General features: G+C 46.7%; 1 protein-coding gene and 1 long non-coding RNA gene across 3 annotated transcripts in view; one reads left to right on the plus strand and one right to left on the minus strand.

Moving 5' to 3' along the window:
- Nucleotides 1–16,683, plus strand: part of LOC143832485 (uncharacterized) — a 172,868-nt gene that overhangs the window by 111,620 nt on the left and 44,565 nt on the right. For both annotated transcript variants that reach the window (XM_077326985.1, XM_077326986.1), the window contains 4 exons: nucleotides 8,147–8,256; nucleotides 8,738–8,859; nucleotides 9,619–9,831; nucleotides 10,237–10,380. In XM_077326985.1, coding sequence (XP_077183100.1) covers nucleotides 8,147–8,256; nucleotides 8,738–8,859; nucleotides 9,619–9,831; nucleotides 10,237–10,380 — 589 coding nt within the window. The remainder of the gene's footprint in view (nucleotides 1–8,146; nucleotides 8,257–8,737; nucleotides 8,860–9,618; nucleotides 9,832–10,236; nucleotides 10,381–16,683) is intronic.
- The window catches only part of LOC143832491 (uncharacterized), a 103,826-nt gene that overhangs the window by 10,395 nt on the left and 76,748 nt on the right, over nucleotides 1–16,683 (minus strand). The window lies entirely within an intron of this gene.

The raw sequence follows: 16,683 nt of genomic DNA on the forward strand, positions 1-16,683 counted from the left end.
TTTCAACACTAGGTGGCGCTAACGCGCATGCGCAGAGCTGCCGTGCATGTGCGTTTTCGCCAGCAGGGGCCGCAAACACACATGCGCGGCAGCTCCACATGTGCGTGTTTGCGTCGCTGGCGTGCCGGCGGCCGTGCCTGCTTCTTCCCCCCCTCTCGCTGCGGGGGGGGAGGAAGGCACGGCCGCTGGCGGCCCGTTACCATGGCCTTTGCAGCCCGGTACCGGGCTGCAGACCGGGGGTTGAGGACCCCTGCTCTACCATTCCTCAAATTCCATTTAGGTTTGCACCAACTCCTTCAGTGACTCCATCCAGCCACCTCATTCTCTGTCGTCCTCTTTATTTATTTATTTATTTTATTTATTTATTTAGATTTATATACCGCCCTCCCCGAAGGCTCAGGGCGGTTTACATTAAAACTAGTCAACGATATATGAAACAGTCTTCTTTAAACATACAGTAATTAATAACAGTGGTTGTAACCATATACTTCTTTTGCCCTCGATCGCTCCCAGCATTAGGCTCTTCTCCACGGAGTCCTTCCTTCTCATGAGGTGGCCAAAGTATTTGAGTTTCATCTTCAGGATCTAGCCTTCTAAGGAGCAGTCCGGGCTGATCTCCTCTAGGACTGACCGGTTTGTTCGCCTTGCAGTCCAAGGTACTCGCAAGAGTCTTCTCCAGCACCAGAGTTCAAAAGCCTCACTTCTTTGACACTCGGCCTTCCTTATGGGCCAACTTTCACAGCCATACATTGCAACTGGGAAGACCATAGCCTTGACTAAACACACTTTTGTTGGCAGGGTGATGTCTCTGATTTTTAGGATGCTGTCCAGATTTGCCATAGCTTTCATCCCCAGGAGCAAGTGTCTTTTAATTTCTTTACTGCATTTCTCACCTGCAGTGATCTTGGAGCCCAGGAAGATAAAATCTGTCACTACCTCAATTTTTCCCCCATCTATTTGCCAGGAGTTGAGAGGGCTGGATGCCACGATCTTCGGTTTCTTGATGTTGAGTTTCAAGCCAACTTTTGCACTCTCCTCCTTCACCCGCATTAAAAGGCTCTTTAGTTCCTCTTCGCTTTCTGCCATTAGAGTGGTATCATCTGCATATCTGAGGTTGTTAATATTTCTGCCTGCAATCTTGATCCCAATTTGTGACTCATCTAACGCCACCTTTCTCATGATGTGCTCCGCATACAAGTTAAATAAGCAAAGCGACAGTATACAGCCTTGCCGAACTCCTTTCTCAATTTTGAACCAATCAGTGATTCCATGCCCAGTTCTCACTGTTGCTTCTTGACCTGCATATAGGTTTCTCAAGAGACAGATAAGATGCTCTGATATTCCCATCTCTTTAAGAACTGGTCACAATTTGTTGTGCTCCGCACAATCAAAGGCTTTAGCAACTCCCTAGCTTTCTCCATGATGCAGCGTATGTTGGCAATTTGATCTCTAGTTCCTCTGCCTCTTCGAAAACCTGCCTGTACTTCTGAAAGTTCTTGGTCCACATATTGCTGGAGCCTACCTTGTAGGATTTTGAGCATAACTTTGCTAGCATGAGAAATGAGTGCAATGCTGTGGTAGTTTGAACATTCTTTGGCATTCCCAAATCTCTTCTGCTTCTGTTAGATCCCTAACATTTTGGTCCTTTATCATACCCATCTTTGCATTAAATGTTCTCTTCATATTTCCAATTCTTTTGAACAGATCTCTTGTCCTCTCTTTTCTATTGTTTTCTTCTATTTGTTTGCACTGTTCATTTAAGAAGGCATTCTTATCTCTTCGAGCTATTCTCTGGAATTCAGCATTCAGTTGAGTGTATCTTTCTCTTTCTCCCTTGCCTTTCACATCCCTTCTCTCTTTAGCTATTTGTAAAGCTTCCTCAGACAGCCATTTTGATTTCTTGCATTTCATTATCTTTGGGATGGTTTTAGTTGCTACGTCTTGTACAGTGTTGCGAACTTCTGTCCATAGTTCTTCAGGCACTCTATCAGATCTAATTCCTTAAATATATTTGTCACCTCTACTGTATATTCGTCAGGGATATGATTTAGTTCATACCTGAGTGGCCTAGTGCTTTTCCCTACTTTCTTCAATTTGAGCCTAAATTTTGCAACAAGAAGCTCATGATTTGAACCACAATCGGCTCCTGGTCTTGTTTTTACTGACTGTATAGAACTGCTCCATCTTTGGCTGGAGATCACATAGTCAATCTGATTTCTGTGTTGACCATCTGGTGTTGTCCATATATAGAGTCGTCTCTTGGGTTGTTGGAAAAGAGTGTTTGCTATGACCATAGTATTCTCTTGACAAAATTCTACCAGCCTGTGTCCTACTTCATTTTGTACTCCAAGGCCAAACTTGCCTGTTATCCCGGTAATCTTTTGGCTTCCTACTTTAGCATTCCAATCCCCTGTGATGATAAGGACATCATTTTTTTGGCATTGCTTCTAGAAGGGCTTCATAGGGCTTTTATAGGGTTTTAGGGCTTCATAGAAATGGTCATCCTCTTCAGCAGCAGTGATTGGGGCATAGACCTGGATTACTGTGATGTTGAATGGTTTGCCTTGGATTCGAACTGAGATCATTCTGTCATTTTGGGGATTGTATCCCAATATTGCTTTTCCTACTCTTTTATTGATTATGAAGGCTACTGTCGGGGACCCGCTTGCTAACTGAAAAAACAGGGTGCCCCTTTGAAGAAAACGTCACGCCAGGCCTGGTGAACGATACAACAGGAACAAGCTTTATTTCAGCAACGTGGAGTCCGCTGGTATGGAGTAAGAGCTTCCACTGAACTCCAGGTGGAAGCTCCCTTTTATACAAAACCCACCTCCTTAGGCTGTATTGCCCCACCCAGTACTTGCGGAGGGAACATGCTGATACAATCATGACTCATGCACATATGCGAGGTTTTCCGGGGTTCCTGATGGCCCATTTTCCTGGAACAAAGGGCCATCTCCGGGCCCTTGTCAAAAGGTGGAGGGGGACATTGAGGTTCTTTAGCGGCCATTGCCACCTCAACGATCGGGTGGGGCGCCCAGCTGCCGGCTTGCCTATGATCACCATGCCCTACCTCCGTGATCGCGGGCGCCTCTGATGGCGGGGTTCGGTCCGGTTCCCAAGCCACCAAGGACCGAACCACGACATTCTGCCCCCCCAAAGGTCCATTCTCCAACCCCCCGGGACGGCCAGGATACCGCTTGTGGAAACGTTCAGTGAGTCGGGGCGCAAGGACGTCCGCTGCCCAGACCCATTCCCGGTCCCCCAAAGCGAAGTCCTTCCATTCCACGAGGTACTGCAACTTCCCCCTGTGGAGTCTAGAGTCCAGGATATCCGCCACCTCGTGGTGCTCCCCCCCCGGCAGGACCTCGGGCGCTGGCGGGGAAACCACGGGGTGCCAAACGTCACCGTCCGGAGTTTTTTTTAGAAGGCTCACGTGAAAGACGGGATGGATGTGCCGGAGGTTCTTGGGGAGCTTGAGCTTGACCGAAACTTCGTTGATCGGGGCCAAGACCTCGAAAGGCCCCAAAAACCGAGGGCCTAGCTTCTTGCTGGGCAAATTCAACCGTAGGTTCCGGGTGGAAAGGTAAACTCGATCCCCCGGTCGGATCTCTTCAGCTGGTCGTCTCTTCCGGTCGGCGTCCTCTTTCTGCGCTGCCTTGACTTTGTGGAGCTGCTCCTGCAGCGACTTCCAGCAGCTCCCGGCACGCTTCCCCCACTCGCGAAGGTCGGCCGATTCCCGGGCGGGGACCTCTCCAAGCTCCGGGAAGTGTCTCAGGTCTGTCCCGTAGACGACGGCAAAAGGCGACATCTCCGTGCTGCTGTGGTCTGCGTTGTTGTACGCGAACTCGGCCAGGGGGAGCAGGGGCACCCAGGTGTCTTGATGATAGGAACCGAAACACCGCAAGTACTGCTCCAGTACTTGATTAACCCGCTCGGTCTGCCCGTCCGTCTGGGGGTGGTAAGCGGAGCTCAGCCCTTGCTCGATGTCTAACAGGCGCAGGAAAGCTTGCCAAAACCGGGACACGAATTGTGAGCCCCGATCGGAAATCACCTTGTCCGGCAGCCCGTGCAGTCGGAACACGTGATCCAGGAACATCCGAGCCAATTGTGAAGCACTGGGGACACTGGCGCAAGGAATGAAATGGGCCTGTTTGGAAAATAGATCTACCACCACCCAGATCACCGTTTTCCCCTTGCTGGGAGGCAAGTCTGTTATAAAGTCCATGGAGATCACTGACCACGGCCGGGTCGGGACCTCGAGCGGGTGCAGCAGACCTTTCGGCTTGCCAACCCCCGGCTTGCAGGTCAGGCAGACAGGACAACCACTGACGTAAGCTTTTGTGTCCCGCCGCAGACTGGGCCACCAAAACCGCCGCCGGGCCAACTTCCAGGATTTTACGAAACCGAAGTGCCCGGCGGTCTTAGCATCGTGGCAGAGGCTGAGGGCTTCCCGTCGTAGCCCTTCCGGGACGTAGACAGCCTCCCCCCTCCGCCAGAGACCGGAGTCCAAAATCAAAGAGTCCCGGAGCTCAGCCAGCTCCTCGTCTGTCCCGTAGGCTGCCACTAGGCGGTCTCGGAGCGGGGCGGTCGCCGGGTCGGGCTCCCATTCCTCCCTGGCCCGACGCCTAGTGACGACCCCCCGTCCCAGCTGCTCCTCACCAAACACGGACCTGGTGCAGGGAGCGTACCCCTCCCCATAATGCGGCAGACGGGAGAGGGCGTCCGCGAGGAAATTCTCTTTGCCGGGGATGTGACCAAGCTTGAAATTGTACCGCGAAAAGAACTCCGCCCACCTCATCTGCTTGGCGTTCAGGGATCGCGGTTGCCGGAGCGCCTCCAGATTCTTGTGATCTGTCCAGACCTCGAACGGCTCCTCTGTTTCCTCCAGCCAATGCCGCCATTCGGTGAGGGCGAACTTAATCGCAAACGCCTCCTTCTCCCAGGTAGACCAGTTCCGCTCCGTTTCGGCAAATTTTCGTGAGAGGTAGGCCGCCGGCCTCAGCTGTCCCGCCTTGTCTCGCTGCAGGAGAACCGCCCCGGCTGCTGCGTCGCTGGCGTCGACTTGTACCACCATCGGCTGGGTTGGGTCGACGTGCAGTAGCGTGGGCTCAGACGCGAAAGCTTGCTTGAGGGCCAGGAACGCTGCCTCCGATTTCTCATTCCAGCCGAGCGCTGCGCTGGGCCGCGTGGCGCGAGGACCTCTCCCCTTGGTACCTAGCAAGTCCGTGAGGGGAGCCACTACGGAGGAGTATCTGGGGATGAAGCCTCTAAAAAAGTTAGCAAACCCCAGGAAGCTTTGTAGCTGTTTCCGGGTGCGGGGCCTTTCCCAGGCCAGCACCGCCTGCACCTTCTCGGGGTCCATAGCTATGCCCTGGGCTGAGATGCGGTAGCCCAAATAGTCCAGGGAGGGACGGTGGAATTCGCACTTAGCCAGCTTCACGTATAGGTGGTTTGCCAGCAGGCGCTTTAACACCTCCCTCACCAGGGTCACGTGCTCTTGGGGATCTTGGCTGTAGATCAGGACGTCATCCAAATAAACAACCACCCCCTGAAACAGAAGGTCCTGCAACACCTCATTAATTAGACTCATGAAAACCCCAGGTGCCCCGCTTAAACCGAACGGCATCACTTTAAATTCGAATTGTCCCAATTGACAGTTAAACGCTGTTTTCCACTCATCCCCCTCCCGGATGCGTACCCGGTAGTACGCCTCCCTTAGGTCCAGCTTAGTGAACAGAGTCCCTTTGCCCAGCCGGGCCAGCAAATCCGAGATCAGCGGGAGGGGGTAAGCGTTCCCCGCTGCGATGGCGTTGAGGCCCCGGTAGTCCTGGCACAGCCGTCGGGACCCATCCTTTTTCCGGACGAACAAGACTGGAGCTCCCATGGGACTGGAAGCGGGCCGGATGAAACCTCGGGCCAGATTTTTACCCAAAAACTCCCGGAGGTCCTTGAGCTCACCCTCACTCATCTTGTAGATGCGCCCTTTGGGTAGTACCGCCCCCTCTGGGATGTTGATAGCGCAGTCCGTGCGGCGGTGTGGGGGTAGCTCGTCCGCTTCCCGCTCGCTGAAAACGGCTGCGAGGTCTCGGTACTCTGGCGGGACCTCGGGCTCTGGTATCTCCTGCTGCGCCGCCGCCGCTCCCCTGGGACGCGCCGCCGTCCTCTTGTGGCTGGAATTCTCGTGGGGGACCCGATGCCGTGCACCCACCGTCAAGTCGAACTTCAGGGTCCCCGCCCGCCAGTCCACCACGGGGTTGTGTTCCTTCAGCCAATCCAGGCCCAACACCGCCCGATATCCCGCTACGGGGACCTGGATCAGCCACCGCAGCTCTTGGTGGTCCCCTATGTGGATGGCGATAGGACCCACCTCCTCCCCGAAAGGTCCCCCCTGAATCGGGCTGCCGTCCATCTGGACGAAAACCAGGGGAACCTTCCGAATGCGTTTCGGTAGCCCCAAAGCCCGGGCTATCTGGGGGTGGACCATGCTGTGGTCGCATCCAGAGTCCAAAAGAGCCTCCCCCACCCAACTTAGTCCGTTCTCCGGGTTCCGGAGCTCTAAAATTACCTGGAGTTCAGTGGAAGCTCTTACGATGTCGGGGACCCGCTTGCTAACTGAAAAAACAGGGTGCCCCTTTGAAGAAAACGTCACGCCAGGCCTGGTGAACGATACAACAGGAACAAGCTTTATTTCAGCAACGTGGAGTCCGCTGGTATGGAGTAAGAGCTTCCACTGAACTCCAGGTGGAAGCTCCCTTTTATACAAAACCCACCTCCTTAGGCTGTATTGCCCCACCCAGTACTTGCGGAGGGAACATGCTGATACAATCATGACTCATGCACATATGCGAGGTTTTCCGGGGTTCCTGATGGCCCATTTTCCTGGAACAAAGGGCCATCTCCGGGCCCTTGTCAAAAGGTGGAGGGGGACATTGAGGTTCTTTAGCGGCCATTGCCACCTCAACGATCGGGTGGGGCGCCCAGCTGCCGGCTTGCCTATGATCACCATGCCCTACCTCCGTGATCGCGGGCGCCTCTGATGGCGGGGTTCGGTCCGGTTCCCAAGCCACCAAGGACCGAACCACGACAGCTACTCCATTTCTTCTGAACGATTCTTTCCCACAGTAGTATACCTGATGGTCATCTGAATTAAATTCACCCATACCTGTCCATTTGAGTTCACTGATTCCTAAAATGTCGATGTTCAGTCTTGTCATCTCTTGTATGACCACGTCCAGCTTACCTTGATTCATGGATCTGATGTTCCAGGTTCCTATGGAATAAAAGTCTTTACAGCATCGGATTGTCTTTTCGCCACCAGTTCCCTCCACAACTGAGCGTCCTTTCGGCTTTGGCCCAGTTGCTTCATTCATTCTGGCGCTACTCGGACTAGTTGTCTGCTCATCCCCAGTATCATATTGGACACCTTCCGACCTAAGGGGCTCATCTTCCAGCATCATATCGTTTTGCTTTTTGAACCTGTCCATAGAGTTTTCATGGCCAAGATACTGGAGTGGCTTGCCAGTTCCTTCTCCAGTGGATCACCTTTTGTCAGAGCTCTCAGCTATGAGCTGTCCGTCTTGGGTGGCCCTGCACAGCATAGCTCATAGCTTCACTGAGCTACGCAAGCCCCTTTGCCACAACAATGCAGCGTTCCTTGAAGGAGGTATCCAGACATAACTGGTTATAATTCTGTTAAATATGCATATAAATTCCCATTAATTAAAGTTGTTCCTTGTTAAAGAGTTGTAGCTTAAGATAACTGTGTCTGTTATGTTTGGCACTAAAATTTTTGCTATTAAGTAGATTTTTGAATCTCTTTAAGTAGTGATTATCCTGCTGTATAAGTTATGCATCGTTCAATATGTTATGCATTGTTTCAGCGTTATTTTAGATTTCTGTTTAGTTTCAGATATCTGCAGTCCTAATCCTATTGCATTGCCTGTTGGATGCCCCACTCTGTTTATTGTATTGGTTTATATTGTGTAATCTGCCTTAAATCCCAGTGAGAAAGATAGACTTTAAAATAATGTAAATAAAATAAATTAAATTAGAGTAAGTATAAAATATGACCATTTTGAGGCAATGCACTTTTAATTTTAATGTTGACTTGCTGTTCCTACCCCATATTATGTTGTTTTTCCAGATGTGGGTACAGTATAAAGGAGACAATAGTTGGATTGGTTTGACCTTCAATAAACGATTATATCAATATTTTTGGATAGATGGCTCATTTTCAGACTCCCAAAATGCATGGTGAGATTATTTCCAATCATCATAATAATAATTAGTACAATGATGATCTTTCAGCCTAGCAGAGTGCATACTCTCAACATAAAAGATTTTTAAAAACAAATAGCTGAGAAATTCTCTGAATTTGAGACCTAGAAACAGATTTTTATTCAAATGTCTAATGTTACAATGGTTTTCAAAAGATGAGCTGGCTCTTTCTTAGGGCATAGCATAATGTGATGAAAACACTTCAGTAAGTTAACTCTAGAATCATTAATTTTTTCCTAAAATTTTGCAAGGGATGATAAACTATAAGAAGGCTGCTACTTCTCATCAAATTGAATGAACCATATTGTTTATGTTTTTAAAGATTGTCATTTTTTCTTAAATTGTGGGTTGGCAAACTTTGATCAAAATTATTTCATGCTTCTAAAATTATCATACAATATTGTTTTTAATAGCATGGCTATTTTCTTCTGATCTTGTCCATCTTAACTATGAGTAGGGTAATTAGAAAACACAGAAGATTCACACAAACTGGTTTAGAGTGTGGTGTTGCCTTCAAGAAATACCTTTCTGTTACTGACTGTTCACAGCAAAGAAAGTGGATTTGTAAGCGAGAAGGAGGTAAACTAAGCAATTTAAATAAAACTTGTTTCATACAACTGATAAATGGTTTCACTGTCTCTTGAGGCAGATATTTTTTTCCAAAGAATTGAAAACTGTGTGATAGAGACATGTATGTGTTTTTGGGAAAGGTCTAACAACAGCTGATGAAACAGTTTTTTTGTAATGCATCAAAACTTGAAGGGGATAATGATTAGTGCATTGTACCAAAGGTCTCAAAGAAAAGGCAGGACTTGAGATCTGAAAGAAATGAGAGAGGTGGCGTATGTCAGGGACTATTGGGAATGTCACAGACAGGTGTAATGACATGAGAGGAGACAGTTAAAGGGGCAACTCCATAGAGACTGCATGTGCTAAATCCAGAAGTGTATAGGAAATAAAGATTCTGAAAGATGGTCCAACTGACAAGATGGTTGAGCGATTTCAGTCACAGAAAGTTGGCTGCTGAGAAGAAGATGGCAGTAAGGACATGAATATAATGTGAACAAGAGCTTTTTATCAAGTTAGAGTTGAGGAAGGGCCATATTTTTGTTATGTTACAAAGGGAAAGCAAAATAATTTAGGACAGACTGAATAGGAAGTTTTTTTAAAAGAATGTTCTGTGGTGTAGGGCTGTGTACCTTCAAATCAGAGTTGTGCAATTATAGTCAGTGACTGAATTTGCAGACTGCCCATCACTAATCTGTACGATCATTATTATTCATATTTCATAAATATAAGTTAACTTTATTATCTTCATATTTATTTTGTTTTAAATAGCTGTTAACCTCCTTACTGAGCATATAGGAAGATCATTTTATTTTCCTTCTGGGAAAGCTCCTACATATCCTACCTTGGATAAAGCTAAGAAAGCCTGCCTAGTCTTGGAAATGTGTACTGGAGTGTTGGAATTAGAGAACAAGTTCATGGTGCATACTGGTATAGAATTATATAATACCAGGAACAAAACAGTGAAAACCTGGATCAAATCAGGTACTTAGTACAGTTTATGGGAGGGGGGGACCAATAATAAGTCCGTGGTATTTATCCCTATGATTCTTAATAAGTTCAAAGTAAGTTACAGTCTGGAAAAAAACCGCAAAGGGGATGGAGGAATGAGGGAGGTAAAAGTAACAAAAGATAAATATAAACATGACAAATGCTACATCACTTTTAATTACCATAAAAAACCAAATGTTGTGCCAGATTCTTGCTTGCCTGATTCAAATTGACTCCACAAGTCACTTATGCTTTTCAGCATTCATTCATTATGCAGTGGTAAGATGAATTTTCCCATATATATGACATGTCCCTTTACATACTAAACAGTTATTAATGGGTGAAATTTAAGAAGCCCCCATTGCATATTATTCTAATCTCATATTTTACATTTGATAGAATGTTCTCCTGGAAGATTTGGGGAGATGTGCGAGCAAACTTGCCGCAAATGCGATGATGATGTGCCCTGCAACCCATATACAGGGTTGTGTGCAGACAGCTTGTTCTGCAGCAACGATGACAGCTCTTTTAATTGTAAAAAAGGTGATCTGGATTTTAGTGGTCATTCATTTCTTCTCACTATTTTCTGCTCCTGTAAATATAAAAATTCTTAAACTGACAAAAATGTAGGAATGTTGGATTTTTTCTGTAGCCAGTGGTTAAGAATATGGAAATTTGTTCTGCAAGTATGTCAGTTATTTCTATATCAGGTTAAAAAGCATACAACTGGTGTTTCAGTTAATGCCAAGTATTATAATAATTATTTTTAGGAATAATTCATACTGAAGCCCAAATTAATATCATTGGTAAACTATCAGATTAATTATAGGTGCTTTGCAAATATGCAGAACAAGCCTTACAACACAAATATTTCTGAAGGCCAACCCAGATCTAAAAGTGTGTGTAAAGTGCCATAAAATTGCAAATGATTTATGGGACCCCCAACAAGGTGCTTGAAATGCAAGTGAGAAGTAGAGATTCCTGGCCCACATTCCTGGCCATATGTGCAATTGATAATTGCACTCCAACCAGGCAGGGCAATAGCCTAGTCCAGGGGTAGTCAACCTGTGGTCCTCCAGATGTTCATGGACTACAATTCCCATGAGTCCCTGCCAGCAAACACTGGCAGGGGCTTATGGGAATTGTAGTCCATGAACATCTGGAGGACTACACGTTGACTACCCCTGGCCTAGTCCATTTTCTAAGCAATTCATTCCAGGATAATGATGAATAATCTATAGCCCATAGATTTCTTAACCCCTGAATGCAACATGAGGAGCTCCCTCTGTTGACTAATTTGCTACTTCCTTCAACACAAAATGGTAATGTTTTTGTTCAAGAGCAAAGAATGGACTTGTCTACTCTCAGTGATATCTTTTGCATTTCTTAGCAAAGTAATCTAGATGCTGTATCCTCTCTTACTGGTATTATCAGCCAAATGCTGCAAGAAGCGATATATATCAGACTTGTCACCCCTTACTGGCCAAGGCAGAGCTGGTTCATTAATATAGAGCTCAGACAACTGAGAGCACGTGGATAGAGCTACTGGGGAGTGTTGCTGCTGACCAGGTGAGGCTATTGTGGTGCTGAGTGATGTGATTGCTGGAAGGATTAAAAAGGGCTGCTCCTCGCCAGAGGGAGAGCTCAGACAACTGAGAGCACGTGGAGAGAGCTACTGGTGAGTGTTGCTGCTGACCAGGTGAAGCTATTGTGGTGCTGAGTGAGGTGATTGTTGGGAGGATTAAAAAGGGCTGCTCCTCGCCAGAGGCGCGAGCTGAATGGCAAGAGACAAAGGGCTCTTGGCCAGCGGCTCCTAACCTGGGGTTATTGGCCTAGCAATTAGAATCAGTAGATTATATTTCACTAGTAGTTGCACTGCCTAGAAGATACAATGGACCTCCAGGTCACTCATCCCATCATCTGCATTGAGTGTGACATGATTGCCTTCCTCCCAAGACAAGATGGACTACATCTGCCCCAAGTGTAAGCTGGTAAGACTTTTGGAGGAAAGGATTAGGGGATTAGAAGACAGCATTATTACTCTGACCCAAATTAAGAAAGGGGAGGAGTTCATAGACCAGAGCTGTGTAACTTGGAATAAAGAGGATACAACCAGTCCTGAAGAGGATAAGGGGATTGACTTCATTATGGAGCCTCTGCAGACAGTTCGGAAAAAGACAACGGCGTAGAGCGAGACGGTTCTCGGGGCCTTTGGAGCTCCAGAATAGATTTCAGGGCCTTGCAGAGGAGGTGCAAGTGTCAACGAGGGAAGAGGTCCCAAAACGAAGTCTAAGACAAAGTGAAGAAGCCACGGGGATAGAAGGAAATGGAGTTGAGAAGAAAAAAAGGAGAGTACTGGTAATTGGAGACTCCCTGCTACGAGTAATGGATCACCATGTGGCTGGGCCTGACCCCCTAACCCGAGAGGTGTGTTGCTTGCCAGGGGCTACCCAAACTCCTCAAATCTATGGATCGCTACCCATTTGTGATGGTCCATGTGGGAACGAATGACATGTCCGTGAATACCATCGCTCCTATTAAAAAAGACTATTAACATCTGGGGAGGAAGCTCAAGCAAATGGGGGCACAAGTGGTATTCTCTTCAATCTTGCCTGTCAAGGGAAGAGGAATGCATTGGGAGAGGAAGATAATGGAGGTGAATCAGTGGCTGCATTGTTGGTGCCGGCAGGAGAGATTTGGTTTCTGGGACGATGGGATAGGCTTTCTTGAGGAAGGCCTACTAGCACCTGATGGACTGCACTTATCGAAGCTTGGGGAAGAATGTGTTTGGCAAGAACCTGTGGAGATTCATCAGGAGAGCTTTAAACTGAAGCCACAAGGGGAAGGAGATGATCAACATAGGGTGTGTAAGGAGGGAGACCGATCGGGGGCAGCCCAACTGGCAAGGCCAGCTCATAGGGAACCAAAAATAAAAGGATTCAGATGCATTTATACTAATGCCTGAAGCATGGGCAATAAGAAGGAAGAGCTGGAACTTCTCATGCTGATGGAAAGGTATGATCTAGTAGGCATCACAGAAACTTGGTGGAATGATTCTCATGACTGGAATGTAATAGTGGATGGATATGAACTGTTCAGAAAAAACAGAATAGATCGAAGATATGGAGGAGTGGCACTGTATGTGAGGAAAGGGCTTACCTGTCAGGAAATTCTAGTGAAGGAGAGTATATCTACAGTGAAAAGCATCTGTGAAAATAAATGAGGGGAAAACAAACAGTGTGGTGGTTGGTGTCTGCTACCGACCGCCTGACCAATGAGAGGATGTGGATGCTGCACTTTGTGAGCAGCTTGAGAAAATATCCAAGCGGCAGGACCTTGTCACCATGGGTGACTTCAATTTCCCAGATGTGTGCTGGTTAACAAACTCTGCAAAGCGTCCTCAGTCATGCAAGTTATTGACCTGCCTGGCTGACAGTTTCATTTATCAAATGGTATATGAACCCACAAGAGGTTCAGCCATACTGGACTTAATACTGACCAACAGGCAAGAGTTGGTGGATGAGGTGAAGGAGATGGGGACCCTAGGGGGAAGTGACCATGTCCTCATAGAATTCCTTTTGAGATGGGGAGGCAAGGAAGCTTGTAGCAAGATGCGGATGTTGGATTTTCATAGGGCAAACTTTAATAAACTCAGAGACATGATGAGTGTCGCACCATGGACGAGAATGCTGCAAGGGAAAGGAGCATGTGAAGGGTGGGCGCTACTCAAACAAGAGCTATTGCATGCTCAATCAATGACTATCCCAGAAAGAAGAAAACACTGCAGGAGCTCTAAGAAGCCTATTTCGATGAACAAAGAACTTCAAGAGGAACTAAGAAAGAAAAGGAAAATGTTCAGGAAATGGAAGGACAGAGCTCTAAAGAAGAGTACCTACAGGTTACTAGGCACTGTAGATCAATCATCAGAAAGGCCAAAGCTGAGAGTGAGCTAAGATTGGCCAGGGAAGCCCATTGTAACAAGAAAAGATTTTTCAGTTATGTGAGGAGCAAACGTAAAGTAAAGGAGGCAATAGGCCCACTGTTGGGTGCAGATGGACAAACTCTAATGGAAGATGCAGAGAAAGCAGAAAGGCTTAGCGCCTATTTTCCATCTGTTTTTTTCCCACAGGTCAAAGGGTTTAGGCACATCTAGAGATGGCAGTAGCCAAAGGATAGTGTCTGGGTGGCAGGTTGACATGGATAGAGAGGTTATCGAGAGGCATTTAGCTGCACTGGATGAGTTCAAATCCCCTGGGCCAGATGAAATGCACCCGACAGTGCTCAAAGAACTTTCCGGAGAACTTGCAGAACCCTTGTCCATCATCTTCGGGACCTCTTAAAGGACTAGAGATGTCCTGGAGGACTGGAAGAAAGCAAACGTTATTCCGATCTTCAAAAAAGGGAGGAAGGATGACCCGGGAAACTACAGACAAGTGAGTCTGACCTCTGTTGTGGGGAAGATAATAGAGCAGATATTAAAGGGAGCGATCTGCAAACATCTGGAGAACAATTTGGTGATCCAAGGAAGTCAGCATGGATTTGTCTCCAACAGGTCCTGTCAGACCAACCTGGTTTCCTTTTTTGACCAAGTAACAGGTTTGCTGGATCGTGGAAATTCGGTTGATGTCGTTTACTTGGATTTTAGTAAAGCTTTTGATAATGTTCCCCATAATGTTCTGATGGATAAATTGAAGGACTGCAATCTGGATTTTCAGATAGGCGGATAGGGAATTGGTTAGAGAACCGCACTCAAAGAGTTGTTGTCAATTGTGTTTCATCAGACTGGAGGGAGGTGAGTAGGTACCTCAGGGTACCTCAGGGCTCGGTGCATCTAGATGAGGGAGTAGAGGGACTACTCATGAAGTTTGCAGATGACACCAAATTGGGAGGACTGGCAAATACTCTGGAAGATAGAGACAGAGTTCAAAGAGATCTGAACACAATGGAAAAATCGGTAAATGAGAACAAGTTGCAATTTAATAAAGATAAGTGTAAAGTTCTGCATCTGGGTCAGAAAAATTAAAAGCATGCCTACTTGATGGGGGATAGCGATCCCCAACCTGTGGGCAGTGGACCACATGTGGTCCTTCGACTAATTGGAGGTGGGCCCCAAAGGACGCCTTCTTCCCCCCCCGGCCCTTTACTTCATCCCCCCAGCCCTTTACAACACACTTCATGGTTGTGGCTTGTCTGTATCTTATTTTGAAGGGATGTTTAAACATTACCATAGCGATCAGAGAACACTAGGGCATTGGTTGAGAGTAGAGGAGTAAACTACCCCCCCCCCACCGGGCCTCAGTAAAAGGCGTTGAGTGGTCCCCGGTGAGTGGTCCCCAGCGTTAAGTGGTCCCCAGTGAGAAAAAGGTTGGGGACCACTGATGGGGGATACGCTTCCAGGTAACACTGTGTGTGAACGAGACCTTTGGGGTAATTGTGGATTGTAAACTAAACATGAGCAGGCAGTGTGATGCAGCGGTAAAAAAGGCAAATGCCATTTTGGGCTGTATTAACAGGGGCATCACATCAAAATCACATGATGTCATAGTCCCATTGTATACGGCACTGGTCAGACCACACCTGGAGTACTGTGTGCAGTTTTGGAGGCCTCACTTCAAGAAGGACGTAGATAAAATTGAAAGGGTACAGAGGAGAGCGACGAAGATGATCTGGGGCCAAGGGACCAAGCCCTATGAAGATAGGTTGAGGGACTTGGGAATGTTCAGCCTGGAGAAAAGGAGGTTGAGAGGGGACATGATAGCCCTCTTTAAGTATTTGAAAGGGTGTCACTTGGAGGAGGGCAGGATGCTGTTTCCGTTGGCTGCAGAGGAGAGGACACGCAGTAATGGGTTTAAACTACAAGTACAACGATATAGGCTAGATATCAGGAAAAAAATTTTCACAGTCAGAGTAGTTCAGCAGTGGAATAGGCTGCCTAAGGAGGCAGTGAGCTCCCCCTCACTGGCAGTCTTCAAGCAAAGGTTGGATACACACTTTTCTTGGATGCTTTAGTATGCTTAGGGCCTATCCTGCGTAGAGCAGGGGGGTGGACTAGATAGCCTGTATGGCCCCTTCCAACTCTATGATTCTATGATATAGCTTGTGTAGCAGGGAGCAGAATACATTTTCCCTTTAATCAAAGGTCTCCTATGGTCCATAGAGGTTTTCCAACACAGTCTACATGCTCTGTGGCTCATTGCCTGGTTCCTAATCTAACTTGAATATTTTCCAGTCATTTCAAAAGTTCCTATTGATGGTTCAAAAACCTGCCACCAGAAGACCTTACGTGTCTAAATGGAAAAGGTATCTTCATTAGTCTGTTTTAGCAGGAGCTAACTGCTCAGGAAAGATTCACCTTTACCATTATCTCTTTCTTTGTTCCCAGACACAGGGAGTCAATCTTCATGCAATCTTCATTTAAATCTTTCCTCAGTGGTTTGGCTAACTTCTATCTGTCAACCATTTCCTCCCCACTCTCCAATGGAGCCTGTTTGTGGTCCTCTCCAAGCTCACATCCAAACCATTTGAACCAATAGTTCCCTGTTTCCTACAACTCATCTCTGCCAAGACTGCCTTCTTTTTTTTTAATAGTTTCAAATTTTATTTATAATCCATTACAAAAAAATACATTTAGCCATCTCCAAAATTACATGTTAATAGATTTATATTAGATTTACAAATAATAACTTCCAACTGTATTTGTTGAAGAATATGCAAAAAAACACATTAATTCTCCTATTCAAAATTTCAATCCATTCTCATTTCCCCTTATAAATCATAAATCATAACCAATAGTCATAAATCCACAACTATACTTTTTAAAATATAGTATCCATAAATTCCATTTTG

Source organism: Paroedura picta, chromosome 3 (genome assembly GCF_049243985.1).
Source record: "Paroedura picta isolate Pp20150507F chromosome 3, Ppicta_v3.0, whole genome shotgun sequence".
Lineage (NCBI taxonomy): Eukaryota > Metazoa > Chordata > Lepidosauria > Squamata > Gekkonidae > Paroedura > Paroedura picta.